This window comes from Cryptotermes secundus, unplaced genomic scaffold, assembly GCF_002891405.2.
Source record: "Cryptotermes secundus unplaced genomic scaffold, Csec_1.0 scaffold1288, whole genome shotgun sequence".
Taxonomy (NCBI): Eukaryota; Metazoa; Arthropoda; class Insecta; order Blattodea; family Kalotermitidae; genus Cryptotermes; species Cryptotermes secundus.
The window spans coordinates 379998-404373 of record NW_019723927.1 but is presented as its reverse complement, the minus strand read 5'-3'; the positions used below and the strand labels follow the sequence as shown (position 1 = coordinate 404373).

At 42.7% G+C, this 24376-nt stretch overlaps 1 protein-coding gene across 1 annotated transcript in view; it reads left to right on the top strand.

Moving 5' to 3' along the window:
• The first annotated feature begins 250 nt into the window (after positions 1 to 250).
• LOC111862200 overlaps positions 251 to 24376 on the top strand; it is a 205865-nt gene continuing 181739 nt past the window's right edge. Inside the window, exons 1-2 of the mRNA XM_023847399.2 lie at positions 251 to 723; positions 23476 to 23585. Coding sequence (XP_023703167.1) covers positions 554 to 723; positions 23476 to 23585 — 280 coding nt within the window. The 5' untranslated portion in view covers positions 251 to 553. The remainder of the gene's footprint in view (positions 724 to 23475; positions 23586 to 24376) is intronic.

The following is a 24376-nucleotide window of genomic DNA, read 5'->3' as shown; positions in this document are numbered from 1 at the left end:
ATAGAGTGCGCATTAGTCGCTGTCGTTGTCAATGATGTGCATAGATGGCAGCATATTACCCCCAAAATCTTCAGCAATCTGGTGGTCGTTTCGAGTACCGCATAGCCAAAGGACGAACATGACTACCAATATACTCACACATAGTTGCTGTTACATATGTCAAATTTCTGAGAGTACGTGTTTTTGATTTGAGTAATGCCATAAAAATTATCTAAAAAGTAAAGCATTAACACATGATCACAATTCGCTGTAATAGGTAATAATTTCTTTAACGTATCTAATATTCTGCCAACTTTGTGTGTAACGTTGGGAGCATGTCTATCGCTTCTTGTTTGTAGTCGTTTGTAGTCATCTGATAGTGGAAGTGTTATGTAGTTGAGAGTGTGCTGGTTGTTTATTTACTACAAATTAATGGAGCACGTGATTTGTTAGTGTAACAGAAGTACAAAGTTTTTCTACATATCAACAAATAATATAATCGAAAATAGTTCAAGAGCAAGGAAGTGTGTGGACCGCGTTGACGTAAAGTAAACATCTCTTGGAGTTTTATGCCATGGCAGACACAGAAGATTTCTTGGCGCTTTATAGGCGGTTTTTTGAAGAATTTGCGACGACAGTGAATCCCAATGATCAGCTTCCAGTCAAAGTGGCCGGATATTATTTGTATGATTCGGAGATAGTTGGAGAAATAGTGGATTGGACCTTGCAGTACCTCAACCAAAAGTAAGTAAATTGCAACCACAATTCGTTAGGTAGGTATCAAAAAGAACCATGGCTCGTTCGTTGGTACCTTGAATTAAATGGGTAAGGCCTCCATAAGACTTTCTGAGTTCCTAAGTAATGAAGACGAGATCGTTATGATTGTTTTAAAACTGATTGTCGAAAAAATTATTAATAAACATCAGGGATTTGTATAATTATACTGACGTTTTCATGACAGAAGGTAATTTAACAAAATGTTTTTCCAGAAATGCCATCTTTTGATAAAAAGGCCTTAATTAAATTACTAAGGAATGTTAATTTACATGTGGATACTTATGAACAAGATTGAGCTGTATATTCATGTACAAGTAAAAACGATCATTTGCTTGAGAACACGTACACAATTGCACCAGGACTGAAAACTGTGAGAGGTGCCACATTGCAATTTGTTTTTGAGTCTAATGGGTATTCCTGTATGTATTGTTCCCACCATTCTAATCTGATGAGACGCAGTCGGCCAATTTCTACAAGAGTATGTTGTGTTTTTTCGTGAATGATTTTTTTTCTCAATATTTTGAGGTCTATCAGGTTGTGAGGCCCAAAGCTGTAAATTTTTACCCTACACATAAATCTAGTGCTGGTAATAATGAAGTTTTCTTTTCTTAATACTACACTTTCAGGAACTCAGTCACCCATAAGAAAAAAAAAACCCGTGGTTTTAGTCCGCAAACGAACTATACCGACCGAGCCACCGCCGCTTGTCGGCGAAGTTAGTGTCAACTTTAGCGGATAGAGGATGTCGCGTGGTCAGCGCAACGATTGTCTTTTTGGAGGCCGGATGGGCATTGCCTAGGCCTTTTTTGTATTTACAAAATTTTTTCTACAATAAAAAATTGTCTTTTTGGATCAGTATCAAAAAGAAGTTAAAGTTGTGTCTGTGCTTAATTAAGTAAGCACTGTGCCATGAAGATATGGGGGAGTGGAGGTATAACTCCACCACTCTTGACCTCAGTACTAGATGGAAGTGAGTCATCAGCTTTACACCTTAGCCACTTTACAGTCAGGGAAAAGTGCCCCTGGTACCTGTTGGATAGGAGGCTGGGTGGGCCCCCGAGCTGGTCTACACGCTGTGGAGTAGAGAAAATCTCTTGCCCCTTGCAGGAATCTAAACCCAGCCATTAAGCCCAAAACCTGTCACTGTATCGACTGAACTATCCTGGAACCTTTTTTGGAGCACTGTGAATAGTGTAAATATTCTGTGTGAAGATCGTAGTGTTCCCGTCCCTTAGTCGTTATGTTGGGGTAAATGTATCCCTGTAACAGGTCATGGAGGTCCATAGGGTTGTGGGACATCGAGGCTCCCACATTTTCTAGACAAACGGCTCACAATAATTGATGGAGGTGAATGGAGAATGCAGCATTGAAGAAGATGTACTTGGTTATAACACGAGGCAGTGCAGCAACGGAAAATCTTAATGCAAAGGAGACTGCAGTAGTACACAACCGAGTTCTGAACTTTCATGTCTTCCTTGCGCAATTGGTAGTTGTCTGTGTGGTCAAATGTGGTCACCAAATTCAAAAGTTTGTTAGAATGAATGACCAGCTTGGTGTAGCGGTAGCTTGGATTTAAGAGGTTCTCTCCTCAAATCTCTGGTCGAGACATCGGGTATTCTAACCAAGGTTTTTCATGGTGTTCTTAGTTCTAGCAGGAAAATTCTGTGATTGTGCCATTTTTAGGCCAAGATACCTTTATTTCATTTCTATTACAATCATTATTTACCAGTCATGTTAACATTCAACAGTATATAACGTGATATGCTTATAAAGTCGCAAAGTAAAGTGATTCGCGCAGAGACATTACGTATGCGTTCTAATATGCGAATGACCTTGACCTAATTTACTTGGAAACGAAATCTATTGTTGCTCGGTAGACAGTTGTTGGTTACAGAATGCCGAACAACATTGAAGTCCGTTCTACTGATAAAAACTGTCTCTGCTGAATAGAAACTTCACGTTTGCGTTCCTAATTCGCGTACCGTTATTTGCCTGGCGAAGTTCCCTTTGCGTTTCTATTTAGGTAAGTGGGTTCCTTAAAATACTGAAATGTAATCTATACCATGGAACCGTTTTCAAAGAAATAATTTTGTTTTTTGGGGTCCATTTGAAGGACGCCTACTTTTGAAGGTAGAACGATCGTATTCACCTGTGGGAATAAAATTGTAGTATAATGCCGAATGTGAATAAAATTGGACCAACCGTTCATTCACTAGCGAGAAGCATTCATCATACGTACAGACATACAGACAAATGGCTTCCAAAAAACGGTTTTTCATATTCAGTTGTGCTGAAATCTTATAAGAACGCCAGGATCTCAAAATTGATTTTCGAACCACTGTAACCCTTTTCCATGTATATTTCGTGTTTGCAAAATTAGAAAAATAATCGTCACAATATACGTAATAACCTGCCATTTTACCTTATGCATAGTCATGTTATAGATCCACAATCAGTTTCTCGAATATCCATTAGACTCCTGTTCTAGGACCTATTTTTTTTGAGGGGGTGCAGTAACTGTTAAATTGCCCCACCCCCCATTCAGGCGGTATGACCAAGACAGATGGTGTAATACTGATCTTTAGAGTTGTATTCCGAAGTATCGGTTTTGAGTCCCGGCATTGGTGCTGACTGTCCTGGCTGAAGTTTTCCGCAACTTCTCCAAATTGTCAGGAAAGTGCAGTTACATAGGTCAGGACCTTGTCCTCCCTAATCTTTGCCAACACACCATTTATGATCATCATCACTAGGGACAGGATTTTAATGCAAATGCATATTTCTTTCTTGCAACCAGAAAGTATTCTTGTTTGGATATATGTATGAATTGCTTTATTTCTTAAATTTTGGACATGGTTTGATGGTGCATATAAATGCATATTTTGCCTGTTTTATGAATAAGCATCATATTTTCAAAGGTCTCTATTTATGCTGCATATTTCCATTTTAAAACGTTTATCATATATATTTTTTACTTTTATGTTCAAATTTTCAATCATGGTCGTGTGTATACAATTTTTCTTTTACATATTAGAATATGTTGCATATTTGACTCAACATTTCGTCATGATTCATGTTTCTGATGCAATACCCAGGACGGGACTTCCCCGATCCCTCGTAACTTGCCTCATCCGCGTACCATCAAAGTGGCCGCGAAGAGATTAGTCGGAAGCGTTCACATGTAATAGTATTCAACTGATAAGGGACTTCACTTATTTATTTCTGAACTCTCCATGAAGTTTGTTATGCTTCTTCATTTGAAGCCGGGGCCATTCACATTAGTGGTGACTAGTCTGTAGTTAAGTTTGTTTAGCTTTCTGTAGTCGTGCCGAAAGTGAAAGTAAGTCAGAAAACTAAATTACAGATGTATCAGCGGGAGTTCGAATGAGAGTTGATAAGTACGGACAACGAAATTCTTTATTGTCGAGAAAACAGTTGGTTGTGAAAAACGCTTTCAAGTGCTTCAGCATTTGAACACTAATATACACAAAGAGAATATTAAAATTAAATCCACGAAAAGTGCTCGTGTTCAAAAATTGCTTACTGAATTTTCTAATAATAGTTTTTCACAGTTTTCCTTTGATTTATGAGAAGCCTTTTTAGCGTCAGATATTCCGCTGTGGAAACTAACCAGTCCTACTCTGAGAAACTTCATAGAGAAGTATACACAGTGCAAAGTGCCGTATGAATCTACTGTGCTCAAATATTACGTGAAGCAGTGTTACGATCTTGGGGCATTTGGCTGTGTGCAGCGAGTTATTATACCGAACATTTAGAAACAGTTAGGAATGTCGTGAACACATTTGATCCCAAAAGTGCAGCACCAATTCAAATTGCCCAAGATGTACTAAAAAACGCAGAACTAGAAACTAATCTTTCCTGTATCTGCTCACTTCTCTCATCTTTCATCCGCCATTTCCTCACTGGAGGCAAGCAATAGCAGTACTACTTTGTATCAGTCGTTAAGTATGTTCAAAACCACTGTTACCCAATTGATTTCGGTTCCTGGAAGAGTTTGTGAAGTAGTAAAGGAAAAAGTACACAGCATTCTTTAAAAAAATCCAGGATATGAACAAATTTGTGAAATTGAAGAAATTTTAGCCGGTAAACGTACTGAACTGCCAAGTAAAAAATCACTAACAGTGGAGCAAATAGCGGATTTTGTACACGCGCCCCTAAGTTCCTGTGAGGTGGAAAGAAGTTTTTCCCGCTATAAGGACATTTTGCTAGACAATAGGAGGCGACTAACTATGGAAAACAAAACATTTAGTAATTGTGAACTGCAATAGGAGAGAAGTTGAAAGTTCGGAGAGCTAAATGTGAGTACCATTGGATTTCTAAATTTGTAATGAAATATTTTGGCTTTGTTGCATGATTTGTATTTAAGAATAGCTTTTTATTGCAAGTGAATAATTCAGTGATTAAATAAAGTTAACTTAAATATTGATTTGTTGGTCTTAAAATAATGTAAAATAAATTTTAATATTTGGTATAAATTTTTATGTGCATATTTTAGTGCATATTTCGGAAGTTTTTCGTCCCTAATCATCACTCATAAAAGAGCGTTATTAAGGACCCAAAGAATGAATCGGGCTGTCAGTATGGGAGTACTGCAATGGGAAGGGGTTGGCAGTGCCGGTAAAGTCTGCGGAGTAGCGAGTTGCAGTCTGTTGCTCTTAATTACCCTGGAGCCTGCATGAATTACGTCAGGCATGGATGAGGCAACGTCGTAGTGGAAACAAGCGACACAAACTACGCTCTGAAATGTTTAGTATATATACTCATATACTTTACACTATCAACTGCAGTGCTTGCAAAACTCAGGCATTCGGTTATATTAGATTTCACAAAATATCACACATAACAATTATAACGGACCTGCGGCAAATTATAGACTAATCTGTTTCACTTAAAAATACTTTTCGATCTCGTAAATGACGGGGCCTAATTTTGCTTTTCAGATATTGTGTTCGTTCCACTAATTTTCCGCAGGTCTGTTTAAAGAGTCTTCTTAGCTCATAAAGTCATCATTTTGATTCCTGCCTTCTAGGATATAACGCCGTATTTTTTTTTTGCTAGTGGGGTGGGACTAAGTTCCTTGTACTGCGGCCACATCTGGCCTATTGCACTAGCCCCAGATGATAGGTGAGGGTGAAAGTGGAGCAATTGCTGGAATGAAGATTGGCAGGGGGGACCGAAGTACTCGGAGAAAACCTGCCCTAGGGCCACACTGTCCACCACAAATCCAACTTGACCAGACCCGGGATCGAACCCGGACAGCTGCGTTGGGAAGCCAGCGACTAACCCCTTGAGCTATGGCGCTTCCATATAACGCCGTATAATCATAAAATCAACCGAAGGACTACACAGAATTATTTCCAGACAGTAGGGCTGTTCATAACCACCGCTGTGAGACCCTCAGATCATTTTAGTTGTGTGTGTCACTCTTTAAACTTGAGAACCATCTGTGTAATTTTCACAAAATTTGGTATGAAAATTAGGTTATTGGAGACCACCCCACCGTCATATTTTTTAATATCCTACTGTTGGTAATGGCGGACGCACGAACTTCTGAGTTGGGGCAACAATAGCGTCACTTAATCTAGGGTCAAGAAATGTTATATGGCAATTGGTCCTCGAAAAATATCTCCCCCCTCCAGAACGTAGAACAGCATAATAGAGCCAGTATGAAATATCTGTATAGCTTTCGGTTTGACTCCGATCACGAAATTGACTAATTGGACCTGGGCATACGAAATTTTATATGGTGATAGAACTTTTTTTTTCATTGGCGCTACAGCCGTCATTTTGGCGTAGGCCTACCTCCATGAAACTCTCCGTTTCGGTTTTACTAGATCTCAGACATACGGTAGGATTCCTTGGGCGGGTGATCAGCTCGTCGCAAGGCCTCTAACTGTATACAAACACAGAAAAACGCACACAAACATCCATACCCTGAGTGGGATTCGAGCCCACGATCCCGGCTTCCAAGCGAGCGAAGACAGTGCATGCCTTAGACCGCTCGGCTACCGTGACCGGCCGGTAGAACACTTACGTACCTACAAATCCGTCTCTGTATAAGTTATGTAACAGCGAGTGACGGCGTTAGAATCACGTGGTTTCGGATTACCGCAGCAACGAATTGTCGGCCGTGAACACAAAGCATCTACGTAAATTACGTAGTAGGTCACGAACGAACGACTATTTTTTGTTTCCATCTTCAGAGTAGAATATAGTTTTGCGCAAAACACTTTTCTTTCCTCTGATTATGCGGTCCAAGATGCAAGGACTCCAACCCCACCCAACGCATCATTTCATGCCTGTGCCTGACTGTTGTAATGGTGTGTGCTTGTAGGCATAGATTTTCCGCCCAACAAGTCTGAAAGATTCATCCGGAATTCTTAACCAGAACTCGCCAGGAACGTAACAAGAACAAAAAGACTCCGTGCCCTTTAGTTCAAAAGCGAACTATACCGACCGAGCGACCGCCGCTTGTCAGCGAAATTAGTGCCAACTTTAACGGATAGAGGGTGTCACGTGGTCAGCGCAGAGGATCCCCATGGCCGTTAATCTCGGTTTTCTAGACCGCAGCCGCTACTTTTCCATTTAAGCAGCTCCTCAGTTATCCTCACGAAGCTGAGTGGACCCCGTTCCAGACCCGCTACTTCTCAGAAAATCTGGTAGCGCCCGGGAATCGAACCCAGAACATCTGGATCTGTAGGCAGGAACTCTGACCACTAGACAACAGAGGCGGTCCCAGGGACGTAACATCGAAGCATAAACTCCAAACGTGCAACTAATTACAGACGAAGGGACGGAGAGACCGTTCAAGATGGCTATAAAGGCTGAGGTTTCTTTGTGGCAGAAACTGGGAGGTAAATGACGAAATACGTGTGTTGGCCAGCAGCGACAAGCACTTGTACCCAGTAACTGTATAGAATTTTGACGTTACTGATGTATCAGTACTTACTTATGGAACTGAGCCCTTCTTGAGGAGAAGCCAAATCTGCATGTACTCATGATCTTCCCAGCATTTTATGGAACCCGAAGGTTCATTACCGTGTTCACAAGAGCCCTCCACTGGTCCCTATCCTGAGCCACACCATCCCATCCTATCTCTCTAAGATCCGTTTTAATATTGTCCACCCACCTACACCTTGGTCTTCCCAGTGGTCTCCTTCCTTCTGGTTTTCCCACCAATATCCTATATGCATTCCTCATCTCCCACATTCGTGCTACATGCCGTGCCCTCCTCATCCCCCTTGACTTGATCATGCTGATGTATCAGTGTCAGCAGTAATTACCAACGCTTGAGCAATGACGTCGGAACAGTTAATCTACACTCTCACTTAATGTCATTTTTTTTTTTTTTGCGTAACGTGGAGATGAAGTGAGGATGTGGTCACAGCTGTAGCGTTCTCCATCCGAGGCGCTGTACAACCTAAGCCGGACAGAGAGAAGACGGAAGGATGGTTCTTTGTGTGTATCTTTGACCGCATGTCGGCTTTGCCTGGGTAGACTTGTCGAATTTCGTCACAGGAGATCTGAAAGAACCAAGACCGCCTCTGTGGTTTAGTGGTCAGCTTTCCTGGCTACGGATACAGAGGTCCGGGTTCGATTCCCAGCGCTACCAGAATCTTTCTGAGATGTAGTGGGTCTGGAACGGGGTTCATTCAGCCTCGCAATGATAATTGAAGCGCTATTTCAAGGAAATAGCTGCTCCACTCTAGGAAACCCAAATTAACGTCCGTGGGGATTCTTTGCACTGACCACGCGACATCCTCTATCCGCTAAAGTCGGCACTAAAACTTCGCCGACAAGCGGCGGTCGCTCGGTCCGTATAGTTCGCTTGCGGACTAAAATCACTTCGTTTTAGATCTGAACCAACTCTTACCAAGCAAGTGGAATTGGAGGCTGCTCTCCATAGCTGAATCCCATAGCTCCATAAGGGTTTGAGTACTGTTCTGTATAGGAGGGGTTTGTTTTCTCTTGATAGTGTTGATCTTCCGAGAAGTCAGTGCATTTGTTTCGCTTCTAGTTTGAGCTGTTTTATTTTTGTTTTCATGTGGTTCGCCCATGTCAGTCTTCTATCCAGATGCATGCTTAGGTATTTCTTCGGGGGTAGATCAACATTGCCCATTTGCACTTTCGGGCAGGTTTGGTTGCGTAGGGTGTCTGCAGTCTGGATGCGCTGAAATAGACTGTTCCATACTCTCAGTATCCAGTGTGGGTACAGTTATTGCATATAACGAGACATATGCGCTTGCCAACATTCCTGTCTCCTATGTCAGACCAAGGTGCAGTGTTCTGTGGGAATATTTCTAGCCATCTTATCACTGTAAAGTTTGTTTCTTCATTTATATAACACCACTTAATCAACTACATATCGCGTTTAATGGCAGGGTGATTATGAATGATTTTAAGAGGATACGGATAGAAGCAGTCTTGGACTGTTCGGAGGAATTATTCTGGTGTTCATGTGGGGTGGGGGACTGGGGAAAATCACGAAAAATCTTAGCATATCCGGTGTGTTCGGTAAATTGCGAAGTAGTATAATTGACTGGTTACTGACTGCCTTATTGATTGAGATATTGACCAACCAACCTTGTAATTTAGAATCTGGAGTTTCGATTCTGCTAACATGAGATAGTCGTTGGACACNATGAATGATTTTAAGAGGATACGGATAGAAGCAGTCTTGGACTGTTCGGAGGAATTATTCTGGTGTTCATGTGGTGTGGGGGACTGGGGAAAATCACGAAAAATCTTAGCATATCCGGTGTGTTCGGTAAATTGCGAAGTAGAATAATTGACTGAATTACTGACTGCCTTATTGAGATATTGACCAACCAACCTTGTAATTTTAGAATCTGGAGTTTCGATTCTGCTAACATTAGATAGTCGTTGGACACAAGTCATGCGCCAATTAGATCTAGCCCACATGGCCGAAACGTCTTTGCTTAATGACCAGTTTAATATCGTCCCCACATCTCCCACCGGAGTTAGGTATGCTTAATGACCAGTTTAATATCGTCCCCAGATCTCCCATCAGAGTTACGTATTCTTAAGCACCAGTTTAATATCGTCCCCAGATCTCCCATCAGAGTTACGTATTCTTAAGCACCAGTTTAATATCGTCCCCAGATCTCCCATCAGAGTTACGTATTCTTAAGCACCAGTTTAATATCGTCCCCAGATCTCCCATCAGAGTTACGTATTCTTAAGCACCAGTTTAATATCGTCCCCAGATCTCCCATCAGAGTTACGTATTCTTAAGCACCAGTTTAATATCGTCCCCAGATCTCCCATCAGAGTTACGTATTCTTAAGCACCAGTTTAATATCGTCCCCAGATCTCCCATCAGAGTTACGTATTCTTAAGCACCAGTTTAATATCGTCCCCAGATCTCCCATCAGAGTTACGTATTCTTAAGCACCAGTTTAATATCGTCCCCAGATCTCCCATCAGAGTTACGTATTCTTAAGCACCAGTTTAATATCGTCCCCAGATCTCCCATCAGAGTTACGTATTCTTAAGCACCAGTTTAATATCGTCCCCAGATCTCCCATCAGAGTTACGTATTCTTAAGCACCAGTTTAATATCGTCCCCAGATCTCCCATCAGAGTTACGTATTCTTAAGCACCAGTTTAATATCGTCCCCAGATCTCCCATCAGAGTTACGTATTCTTAAGCACCAGTTTAATATCGTCCCCAGATCTCCCATCAGAGTTACGTATTCTTAAGCACCAGTTTAATATCGTCCCCAGATCTCCCATCAGAGTTACGTATTCTTAAGCACCAGTTTAATATCGTCCTCAGATCTCCCATCGGAGTTACGTATTGTTAAGCACCAGTTTAATATCGTCCCCAGATCTCCCATCGGTGTTACGTATTCTTAAGCACCAGTTTAATATCGTCCCCAGATCTCCCATCAGAGTTACGTATTCTTAAGCACCAGTTTAATATCGTCCCCAGATCTCCCATCAGAGTTACGTATTCTTAAGCACCAGTTTAATATCGTCCCCAGATCTCCCATCGGAGTTACATATTCTTAAGCACCAGTTTAATATCGTCCCCAGATCTCCCATTAGAGTTACGTATTCTTAAGCATCAGTTTAATATCGTCCCCAGATCTCCCATCGGAGTTACGTATAGTGCCAATTGTAACCCTGATTTCACAACCATAACAGTATCCTGCATAAAGAACTAAGTTCTTCATTTTATACTGAATGATTCATTCTGATGAGGCCTCGAATTAGTAATTTACCTATGAAGACGAAATTTGACAACATTGTGTACTTTGCAACACTGACCGGATGCGTGCCCTCTTGTTTCGCGCCATTTCTGCACTATTGCAAACCCTACAACATTGGCGAGCTTGGAACTCATTTCCGCCTTTGTCTCCAGGCCGAGGGAAACTAATTTCAAGCATATTCCGTAACCCAGATATGCCCACATATACCAGGGCGTGTACTCGCCAAGTTTCGTCTTCATGTATAAATTATTGCGTTGTTAATGGTCAGTATTAGAAAGTTATCTTGAGTTGTCCATTCTCTCCTTACATCCTCTCTCCTTGTAGTCGGGAAACTGAAGTTGCTGGTGTAAATACTGTACACTCACAATGGAAAGCGTACTCGAGAGTTGAGGTACAATAACATCGCGATCAATGACTTGGCAGAAACGGCCTGTGGACGGGCTTGATCGGTAAAGCGTGACAGCAACGGCGACAATCGTGCAGTCTGGTTTGTGTGTTGGTAACACTGATAGACTCATGTGGTTCGTAGTATGTTTGAAGCTTGACACCATTTTGCTTTGTTAAAGCTATATCGATTTCTGTTTGAATCAGATGGATGGTATAGGAGTCGAAAGAGGCAATAACTGAATTTTCATCCTCATCTGTTCGTAAACAACCGCCTCTGTGGTCTAGTGGTCCGACTTCCTGGCTACAGATCCAGATGTTCGGGTTCGATTCCCGACGCCACCAGATTTTCTAAGTAGTGGGTCTGGAACGGGGTCCACTCAGCCTCGTGAGGATAATTGAGGAGTTATTTCAAGGAAATAGCGGCTCCGGTCTAGAAAACGGAAATTAACGGCCGTGGGGATTCGTTGCGCTGACCACGCGACACCCTCTGCCCTCTACAGTTGGCACTAACTTCGCCAACAAGCGGCGGTCGCTCGGTCGGTATAGTTCACTTGCGGACTAATTAATTTTAAAAACATATATGTTCGTAAACATTAATGAATTGTTCCGGCTCAAAATAAAAGTGTTGGAATTTTTTGTTTATAGATTTTCTTCCATATTTCACTAAATTATGTTCGTTAACCGATTAAAATCCTTTGGTTACTAAGAACCTCTGTTCTACCGAGTTTAACGTAAATAAAAACCCCGTTTTGCATAGAGGGGTGTGTTTATGTGCTTCGCAACAGTGACTATTTAAACAGTTGGTCTCCGTAATGGAGGCGGAGTGTGTTTCATGAAAGCTGGAAATGGAATTTTAGGCGCGTTCACAATCCTGCTGCGCGCCTGTTACGTTTGCCCAGTCGATCCGTCCGCCGTACACATGGAACTCTGGAACCGCTGGACGGATTTTCATGAAATTTTACATTGAAGAATTGTACGGGAAATTGTTGAGCCATTTCACTTTTCAGCTAGATCCTACATGTATAATGACGACTCTACTTGAAGATGTACATGCGTTTCTGCGCATGTCTGACTAAATATAGGTTGTCCGGATGAAAGGTATCCAATATAAAATCATTATATCTCAGAAAGAATTTATTGTACACATTAATGGGTTACACCATTACAAAGGGAAACTATCAAAGGTTTTTTTCTGCATATATAACTTTCTCAGTAAATTTAAATGTGGGCTCCCTTGGTGGCACGACGAATAAAGCATGTTTGGTGTTACCGTAGCTACAGCGTCCCTTATGCGGACTTTCAGGTGTTGAAGCTCGTTGATCTTAACCTGGTAGACAATGTTCTTCACATAACCCCTCAATAAAAAATCCACTGGGGTTAAATCTGGCAACCTAGGAGGCCAAGCAATTGGTTCATCTCTGCCGATCCATCTCCTAGCCATCTCTCTGTCCAGGTGATTCCTAACATGGTGGCAAAAATGTGGCGGCGTTTGGGCTTAAGCCGGGCATAAAAAAAAAACTTAAGAGTTTTCCTTTCCGAGGACATAAACCGCATACGTGTATGACATTTTCCGAAATTACATTTTTTTTTATTTTGGATACATTTCATCCGGACACCCGATATATACTGGAAGTAAAACTGCTTGTAACAAAAGTCTGAGAGAAAAAGGAGACGTACATTCTATATCCATTACACTTTGATGTCATGTGCACATTTCGGAGCTTGTATATTCAGCAACCTACCATGGACTCCTGAAGACAACCGTAGTAAAGGAAATAAAATAAAATAAAATAAAGTCTTTGTTGAGTTTAGGCTGCGTTAAATGCAGATTAATTTTATTCCTTTAATGTTATACTGTATTACGGTGCGACTTTGGAACATACATTAACACCATGCTGTATGTGTGTGTGTGTGTCCGTCCTTCCGTCCGTGTTCCTTCTGTTTAAATTTTTGGGCCGATTGGCTGATTGTCATGAAACGTGGTATGAACGTTATACTGTTGGAGATCACCCCAACTCCATGCTTTTCTTTTTTTCGTGCAGGTGGTAGCGACAGCCTGACGAATGCGCGAATTTATGAGGTGGAAGCGAGACCGGAGCCGCTGAATGTAGGGTCTTTAAATTATGTATTGTAATAAGCCTTCGAAAAATATGCAGCTTTTATTAAAGATATTTTTTTACAGAATGTGAAATAACATGACTCCCTTTGGAAAGTTTTGTTTTACTCTCAGTTTGATGACAAGTACTGTACTATAGGAGGCAGATATTTGGAATTTAGTACTGATATGGAGATAGTCCGTGAATGTTGCATCACATCTTATGTGATATGGTGTTTGTAAGTTAACAGTTACGGACATGGAGACGGTGCGAAACTTCGAAGCCTCGTCCGGCAAATTTAATGCACACAAAACTTATACTTACGTAATAATTTCGGCTTAAATATTAAACATTAAATAATAGCATTAACAGTAAGACCAAAAGTTAGGCCGCGCCATAGCTCAAGCGGTTAGTCGCTGGCTTCCCACCGCGGCGGCCTCGGTTCGATCCCGGGTCTGGTCAAGTGGGATTTGTGGTGGACAGAGTGGCGCTGGGGCAGGTTTTCTCCGAGTACTTAGGTTTCCCTTGCCAATCTTCATTCCACCAATTGCTCCACAATCACCCTCACCTATCATGTGGGGCTGGTACAATAGGCCAGAAGTGGCCGCAGTACAAGGGACTTAGTCCCACCCCCACTAGCAATAAAAAAAATCAAAAGTTTATGCCGTGGGAAAGTAGGTTTTGTGAGTTCAACTCTGAACTCCCCACTATATCTTCTTGTATCCTGTATGAAACTGAAAAGATTGAAAGGTATGCCCTACGAGTAGGAAATGAAACTTGTGTGGGAGAATGTAGATCACTGATGATATTCGGACCTGAGAGACATGAAGTAACGAAGAACCGATGAAGATCACATAATGAGAAACTTGAATAATTTATAATCGTCTTCCAGTAATGTTAAGCTTATTAAATCTAGAAAGATGATAGCGGTGCGATGTATACCAAACAAACAAACTCCGTGGTTTCAGTCCGCAAGCGAACTATACCGATCGAGCCACCGCCGCTTGTCGGCGAAGTTAGTGCTAACTTTAGAGGATAGAGGGTGTCCCGTAGTCAGCGCAACGGTTTTCTAGACCGAAGCGATGTATACCACACGCGGATGAAATGAGACATGACAGAATCTGGCCCGGAATATTGAAGGGGAGGAGGGAGACGATTTGAAAAATATGACGGAGATGGGAAGATAATATGACAGTAGATTTCAGCTTAATCTCTATTATATTTTTTGAGGGTGGTATCCACACCAGACTTTATGAACTTGGTGTTGTGATCTTTAATTTGTTTTTATTTATCGGATGTATGTAAATATTAAGTGGTAACGGTAAACGTAGGCCGGTCACGGTAGCCGAGTGGTCTAAGGCATGCACTGTCTTCGCTCGCTCGGAAGCCGGGATCGTGGGTTCGAATCCCACTCAGGGCATGGATGTTTGTGTGCGTTTTTCTGTGTTTGTGTACAGGTAGAGGCCTTGCGACGAGCAGATCATCCGCCCAAGGAGTCCTACCGAATGTCTAAGATCTAGTAAAACCGAAGTGAAACGGAGAGTTTCATGGAGGTAGGCCTAGGTCCACTGGTGCTGTAGTGCCAATGAAAAAAAAAGGTAAACGTAAAGTTGTGCATATGCTTAATTAATTAAAAACTGCGCCATAAACATGTATGGGGAGAGAGAGCCATTACCCACGGTAGGAGGCTGAATGGGCCATAGAGTTGTTCTGGACGCCGTAGCGAAGGAAAAGATCTCTTGCCCCTACCGGAAATCAGTTCTCGGTCATCTAGCCCCTTGCTATACCGACCGAGCCATCCTGGCTCCTAATATAAAGGGATGAGGAACATTGTAGGAATGAATAATAAATACAGGCATGACCAGTAAGTGGGTCTTGCGTTAAAAATAATATGAAAGACGTGGAAGAGAATATCGAGGCAGAAAGAACTTAAGCAGCAGCAGAGTTGGGTGAAATGACAGACTGAGTGAACGGCATTTAAATGCTGTTGAAACAACAGCATTGCACAATACAACCGGCTTCATGTTGTTTTCGATAACATATACAAAATGAGCTGCTTCTGACGAAATCAGGTACCACTGATTACAAAAATGGCAGTAAAAACTGGTAACATGCATAAATTTTGCTTTTTGTTATCTGTTTTTGTGCTCAAGACACATAGCATATCACGTATTGCGGAATTTGAAATAATGACGCTATATAAGCGAGAATAAACTTCTGTTCACTACTTAATCATAATTTCCTCATCTTATGGTTATTAGAATATCAAGAAGAAATACGAACGTGAAAACGCACTGTTATGGCTCAGAATTCAATACACAGAACTCTGATGTGATGAAAAGTTTGTGTATCCAAATTGAATCGACGTATCAAAATTAATGCCAAAAGTTTATTTTTATTATTATTGCCATAATCTTCTTGATCAGTGCTATTATTTATTTTTTTATTGCTGGTGGGGTGGGACTAAGTCCCTTGTACTGCGGCCACTTCTGGCCTATTGTACCAGCCCCAGATGATAGGTGAAGGTGATTGTGGAGCAGTTGGTGGAATGAAGATTGGCATGGGAAACCGAAGTACTCGGAGAAAACCTGCCTCAGCGCCACTTTGTCTACCACAAATCCCAGTTCACCAGACCCGGGATCGAACCTGGGCCGCCGCGGTGGGAAGCTAGCGACTAACCCCTTGATCAGTGCTAGCAAATGTTAGAAACACATTTGGGTCAAAGCGTCGCGGTACACAGGTTGTGAAACAGTGTTGTATGGAACCGAACTGGTAGCGTAAGCATTTTCAGAATAAGGTGGATTCTGCACAGCGAAGCTAAGGCGAAAGACCCACAGCTTTATACCCAATTAGACGAGTAGTTTCTGTAGGCCTATAGGTATGGTCGCGGAGCAAGGACCTGTCGAGGCCTACCCCATATTCATTGTCCCCGTCAGACCAAATTAAGCAGTATCAGACGATTTCTAAGCGAACCATTTTTCCAGAAGAGTGAAATTACAGCGTTGGCTCAAGCACTGTTAGTTTTGTTTTCTTCAGCTTCTTCCTCGTCTTCTGCTTCATATTCTCCTTACCTTCTCCTTGCCTAACTTATGTCCAAGTAGTTAAACCCCAGATCTCGAATATAAACCTAGAAATCCGCATCTTGAACCTGTTCGTTGTCAGTTCCTCTAGGTAAATTCTGAAATATTGCTTTAGAATAAGCCACGACAGCTTCTGGCAACATAATTTTCAATTCATAATTTAGTCTTCGTATTCTCCACAATATGCGATTGAGGAATCATAGTTAAATAACCAAAGGATCATTCGACTATATTTTAAGACATTATAATCTCTCTTTTAGACCCAAGTAAGCCGCAGTAGGTCACGTTTTAAGGAGTGGAGGTTTCCTGAATGTTGGCCTAAGTAGTGGTGTAAAAAGTGTCAGTCTCTTCATTTTTATTATCTTTTTATTTTGTTATGGCAGACCTGGACTTTACAGTTGGTAACACATACCGAAACCTCTGTGGTTTGGTTCAACTTAGTTGCGCACTGGAGGATCCGAAAGGTCTGGTCTGGTGGCGTGAAACTGTGTTGTTGGTAGAGTCGTAGGAAACATCCTGTTCTGTGACGCCACTTGTGCACAGTAATCAGTGCATGATGCTTACCTGTCTGGAACAATTAATAAGCCATGCTTTCTTCCCCTGAAATACGTACTTAAGGGCGCAAAGCCATTTATTAAAATGTCTGCTATCCAAGATTGCAGTGTATATAATTATCAGACTGATCCGCGCCGTGAACTGTGTCCCAGTTGAAAGGAGTAGGGCGGTGCCTAAGTTCTGTATTATAAGAATCGGACCTTCAGCGTACAAGCAGTACGAGTGCGCACAAAGATGACAGTTTCTCCGGTAATTCCCCAAGTTGCAGTGAGGCATTAAATTGGAGCAGATTGGACTGTGCAACACCTTTTAAAAGGCAAGCCGAGATAGCTTAGTTAGCATAGCGTTAAAGACTGGACGACCAAGTAGGTAGATTTTTTTCTTCTTAACATTTTCCATACCGACCCGGGAGCACGTCTAGCCTGGCCTCCTTTGGATACTGAGACATTTTCCCCTGGAGTAAAGCGGCCTAAGCGTGAAGCTGGCCACTCACCTCCAGCTAGTGTCGCGATTAAGATGGGTAGAGCGGTACCTCCACTGCTGCATACATTTTAATGAAGTGGTGCTTAATTATGCACAAAAATAGTTTTAGTTTTTACCTTCACCGCGTTATGTTATCGAGCCGGCTGGTCGTAGAGGCGAATACCGCGACACAGCTCTTTCCTTCCTAATCCTTATCTTCTCATCATTTATGACGATCGTTCCATTGTCATGTGTTTGAGTGACTGAGACGCGAGGTTGGATTGATAATTGGGTTTATTAACAACTCACAGGTTATAACTACAATTAATTATAACTCTCCAAATTATTACTGGAACAATAACACATAAAGTAATGTTTTCAACACTTCAATTCTGATATTCATATGTAGTCTCCGGAACTCTGCTCTTGGAGTCTTCTCTGGATTCCGCTATCTTCACTTCTCCTATAATCATTTCTCAAACCATGTAGAACTCACTACTGCACTACACTAGTCTCTCAATTGCTTCCAACTGCCTCCTGCCAAGAACTGACTTCAAACGACCTTCGCTGTCCCCTATAAACCTTCAGGACGGACCACGCAGAAAACAGCCTCTATTTTTGAAACATTTTACCGAACCATTGCACAGCAACGGTCGCGGCGCGGACCCCATAAAACAGTCTCCCTATTGTTGAGGTTTGTTTGCCGAGATGTTGCTAAGCAACGTTGTGGCCATCCACTTTACAATATTTGAAACAGCTTCCATAAATAACCGAAGAATCAGTCACATGCATTCAACACCGGAAGTGATGATACATGTATAGAGTGTAAAAAAAATATTGTTATTCCCGTGACAGGCTATAGAGGCTCATAGTGTTCTGAGACGTTGAGGCTCCCACATTTTCTAGATAGTCGGTCCACAGATGGTGGTGAGGTGAGCCTTACGCGCCGGCCGCTATTTACCCCCAGGAAGTTTCCTTGTACTCAATTAATGTAAACTGTTCAAGCGGATTCATTTTATGTCCTAAATCACTGACCAAGTTGGCTCAAGCAATAACGCTTTTGACTTGTATTCGGAATATGCCCGGTTCAAATCTCGATCGGCACATGACTGTCCTGCGTGAGGATATTCGTGGTTTCCTCTCCATTTAGACACGTTCTGCGAGATCTGCACAAATCAGGCTACGACTGTTTCCTTCCGCACCCTTTCCACTACGCCCTTCACTAATTCTACCAACAGAAACCAGTACATCTGTGCTGTTGTCACAGACCTTCGTAGCTCACTTCAGTTCCCCCGAATCATTCATGTGTCTTCATTAACCGAAAGTTGTTCCCTGGTATATCGTTTCTCGTTTAATCACCGCTCAGTTAGCAAGTTTTGGCCTTTATGCGTTTTGGAAAGCTACAGCCTACATCCCTCGCGGTCTGAGGCATGAAATGTCTTCGCCCGCTCGAACACTGGGTACGTGGGTCCGAATCCCACTCAGACATGGATGTCTGTTTGTGTTCATTTTGCGAAGGGCTGATCCTCCTTCCAAGGAGACCTACCGGCTGTGAAAGATTAAGAAACTGAAGTGAAACGAAGCGTTTCACGGATGCCCTATGCTCCAACTGGGAGCAACAGAAATAGAAGAAGAAGAAGAAGAAGAAAGACTACGGCAAGTTCTGAGATCCATAAACTCATTAATTCTCTTCGGAATAAGGAAGAATTGTCTCAGAATTGGAATGAGTTCATTATTGTACTGGTTTGCAAGAAGGGCGATAACATGAACTGTTGGTTGAAGCATTATGCTACAAGCTAGAAGTTCGCGGGATCGAATCCCGATGAGGTGGATTTTTGTCAGTTTACCTAATCCTTCCAGCCGCACTATGGCCGTGGGGTCGACTCAGCCTCTAATAAAAATGAGTACCAGGAATATTCTTGGCGGTAAAAGGCGACCGGCGCCTAAGGCTGACAACCTTACCGCCATCTGTGAGCCGGTTGTCTAGAAAATGTGGGAACCTCAACATCTCACAACCCTATGGGCCTCCACGGCCTGTTACAGGGATACCTTTACTTACTTACTTTACTTTATTTCCAAGGAATTTCACGTTATCAGCTTCATACAAAGTTTTATCCAATGTCCTTCTATCAAGGTTGAGTCCATATGCAGACGGAATTCTTGGGGGTCATCATTATAGGTTTCGATGTAACAGATCAGAACTGGTGAAGGATTTTCTTTCTCATTCCCCAGATCCTGGAGACAAGAATGGCCGTACAATGAGACAGCGCTTTCTTGAAGTCTCTGATTCAGTTAGGAAAGAATTCTTCTCATTGTCTGGCGCTACAGCCTTTCTTAAACCTTGGCTTCCTTGATAACAGCCTTCCAACTGTTGGGGGTCTTTGGAGTCTTGTGCCTTCTTCCACCAAGCTGTCACTGTAAATGTAAGATCTTGCAATACATCAGTCAGCCACCTTATTTTTGGTCTTCCTTTCTTTCTACTGCCTTCTGGTTGGGAGAAGGTTAATTTCTTGTAGAGCAAACTTTCATCCATCCTTCTGATATGCTCTAGCCACTTCAGCCTGTTTATTTTTATTGACTGCACTATATTTGTTTCTTTGAATGATTAATGTAATTCGTTATTATTTTATTCTCCATACTCCATTTACATAGCTTGGGCAATTGATCTTCCTTAGAATTTTTCTTTAAAAAATTTTCAGTTTACCTTCATTCAATTTAGTGAGTACTGTCATAAAGTACAACACTTTTATAGTACAGCATTCTCATTTAGTTCGGTGTACCCATGAAACTAGTGAGGCTTACTAAAATGTGTTTAAATTTAACCGATATTAACGTGGTATAGGTAAACATTTGTGTGATACATTTCCTATTCAGAATGATCTGAAACAAGGAGACGCTATGGTCACTGCTTTTCAACATTGCTCCCCACCCGGCATTACAGCCCCAGTGGGCCTAGGCCTACCTCCATGAACTTCTCCGTTCACTTCGGTTTTTCTAGATCTTACACATTCGGTAGGACTCCTTGGGCGGGTGATCAGCTCATCGCAAGGCCTCTACTTGTACACAGAAAAACCCACACACACAAACTAAACATCCATGCCCCGAGCGGGATTCGAACCCACGATCCCGGTTTCCAAACGAGCGAAGACAGTACATGCCTTAGACCGCTCGGCTACCGTGACCGGCTCAGCATTGCTTTAGCATACACAATTAAGAAGGTCAGAGAGAACCGTGTGGGGTTGAAATTGAATGGGACATGCCAGTTTCTGGTAACCGATAATGATGTAAATTTATTGGTAAATGACATAAATCTATGTATGCATGGCTCTACAACCCTTGTGGACCTTTGCCGCTTTTTCGGTTTCTTAATCTATACGCAGTCGGTAGGACTCCTTAGACAGAGGACCAGCCCGTCGCAAGGCCGCTATCTACACACAGAACAAACGCTCACAGACTTCCATGCCTCGAATGGGATTCGAACCCACAATCCCAGTATTCGAGCGGGCGAAGATAGACTGCTCGGCGTCTGTAATCAGTAGATAACATAAATACCACAAGGAAAAACACAAACGCTCCAGTTGACGCTAAATACGCATGGCGTGTCCCCCATGTGAGCTACAGTATGCAGAGTACAGTAACAACTCTGCATGTCCTTGATTTATCCTAATGGATGCCACCGTTTCCCCAAGAATTGTCGAAAATACTCCTACGGTTACATCCAGGCACAGTTTCGGCAAGTAGTTGCATTCGGCAAACACTGACAAAGGTGTATATGTTGGATTCCTCTGTCATTAATCATTAATACACACTAACTTTTAGGGGGCACGCGGTAGCGTAGTTGGTTGAGGCACTATGCTACAAGCCGGAAGGTCGCGGGTTCAAGTCACGGTGAGGTCATTGGATTTTTTTTTCCAATTGACCTAATCCAGCCGCACTGTGGCCCTGGAGTCGACTCAGCCTCTAAAAGAAATGAGTACCAGGAATATTCTTCCTTGCCGCCATCTGTAAGCCGATTGTTCAGAAAATGTGGGACCCTCAACATCTCACAACCCTTTGGGCCTCCATGGCCTGTTACAGGGATACCTTTACTTTTTTTTTTACATACTAACTTCTAAGTGTGTGTGTGTGTGTGTGTGTGTGTGTGTGTGTGTGGGCGGGGATGTCGCTCAAATTAGTGTATGAGTGTCTCTGTTATCACAAGAATGAAAACCCCTCCTATAGCTGATATGTATAAATTATTAAGTTCCTTGTTACGTAATGCTCCACATCACACCCACATATACGCAGCAGGCTTTAAGTTATGCAAGATACGGAATGTCACATTGTCAGCTGCGGTTGCTACGTCATTGTTCGCGGGCGCGTTTTGGCGCTACTGTAAGTGACTAGCCTAAACAGGTCTGTTTACTGTTCAGCCGGAAGGGGGAGTGGGCGCGGACGCGAATTGAATGGTCACCACCCACGCCACTGTTCGCGTTCATTGTATGGGCTTTATAAAGATAGGGTAACTAGGTCAACGCCCGGCCCACGTGCGCCTTAATTTCAACGTGTGAAATGACGAAACTCAATATATCTACTGTACTTGTGGAAGCCGGTGTAGCTCAGAAAAGTTATATGCTACGTGCCTGACGATCGAGATTCGATACTCGGCAGGGGCAGGGATTGTTCTCTTCTTCACCATTACTATATGGGCGCTGAAGTACACCTAACCTCCTTTTGAGTTGTTACACGGTGCTTTTCACCGGTGATAAAGTGACAAGAGTGTGAAGCTGCCCTCTAACTATCTTAGTACCCAGTGGCGGCTCGTAGCTAAAATTAGTGGGGGTGCTGCTCCAGAAGCGCACAGTTCCATACAAAGATTTGGCTACTGACATTAAGCTTAAGGATTATATATTGTATTGTACAAGTACAAAGAAAGAATTAAAGAAAAAAGGACTAATTATATAAATGTTATCGATAATATCATGTGGAAATTGGGGGTGCTGCCAGTTCCGCAGTGCCTATACACGGGCCGCCCCTGCTAGTACCGCTATTACGAAAACATGGTTTGTTGCCTTGACCGCCTCTGTGGTCTAGTGGTCAGAGTTCCTGGCTACAGATCCAGAGGTTCTGAGTTCGATTCCCGGCGCTACCAGATCTTCTGAGAAGTAGTGGGTCTGGAACGGGATCCACTCAGCCTCGTGAGGATAGTTGAGGATCTACTCGAATGGAAAAGTAGCGGCTCCGGTCTAGATAACCGAAACTAACGGCCATGGGGATTCGTTGCGCTCACCACGCGACACCCTTTATCCACTAAAGTTGGCACTAACTTCGCCGACAAGCGGCGGTCACTCGGTCAGTATAGCAGACTAAAACCACGGAGTTTTTTTTAAGGGCATTGTTGAGGGAGCACGATCTGGAGACGACCAGAGCAATCTCTGGGGCTAACCCAACCGTATTTGCAATGGTCGCCTGGAATTCGTGCTTCGATGGTAAAGTCGATCCGAGTTCAGTACTCTCATCCAATGTTGTGGTCTAGAACGGTGGTTCACAAGCTTTGTGACACCGCGGCCCGGTACAATTGATGCCAGGACCCGACGGTTGAGAAACACTGGTCTAGAATGAATATGTGCTCTTTCATGGCATAGTGCTTAGGCATGGATCCGACGGTACTGCTGTTTCTTGGTGGTTCAGTTTCGGATAGAATAAGGAATGCTATAGATGTGACACCGTTACCCTCCGATAGGAATTTCTCGACGTTTCAGAGTCACGGACTACCTCCGCTTGTTGCTTGCTTAGCTTATTCTGCGACCCTGAAAATGGAGACAGGGGTTTTCTCCGAAACGTCGATACAATTCTACCAGACAACCAGAAGAATAAGTACTGAGAACTGTGTATATGTTGTTGCAGACATTGTCCGTCCAGCCTGGTGGCGCCATTGACAAGGATCGTCATCGACGAGGTTAAGGCCGCCTGCAAGAAGCAACCCGCAGCATGCGGTTACCGCTCAGCCGAGAACAGTAAGTAGGGGAACCCCACGTTGAACACATTTTTTCAGTTATTTTGATAGGCGTAGTCTTTGCAACTGGAGGTTAGTAGCCGTGTTTATACTTTATCCCATCATAATGGGAGATAGGATTTGAGGTTCTCACAGCGGTGGTTGTGGAGGAACTTGTCGCCACCGTCTTCAAGATCGAAGAATAAACCGAGCAAGAAATCACCGTGGAAAGGGGGTGGCAATCCTCCGAAACATCGGTTGACTTTCAGCGGACTACACGGCGTTATATCCAAGAAGATAAAACCTTTCATATTTTGAAATAGTTTATGTGGTAAGCAACTCGATGTTACAGTCTTTCTTCAGTAGCTGATAGTTGCTGACCTGGCCGAGAAATTCTCTCCGCGTATAGAATCATAAACATGTTCATAAAAGCCGACCATTGGGCCCTACCCTAAGTGAAATGAACCCATCTTGGGTCTTTACACGTTTTTTTAGGATCCATTTTAATATCGCCATCTCCGCGTAGGTCTCCCAAAATGTCTCTTGCCGTCGGTTTATGGCGAAAATATTGTGTGCATTTCTAAGTTCTCTCATGCATGTTGCATGTTACGCCCATTTCATACTTCTTGATTTATGGGACACAAGCGGCGTTGAAGGAATTCCTATGACTGTGCTAACAAAACAAGCAAACAAACTCCGTGGTTTTAGTCCGCAAGCGAACTGTACCGACCAAGCGACCGCCGCTTGTCGGCGAAGTTAGTGCCAACTTTAGTGGATAGAGGGTGTCGCGTGGTCAGCGCAACGAATCTCCAC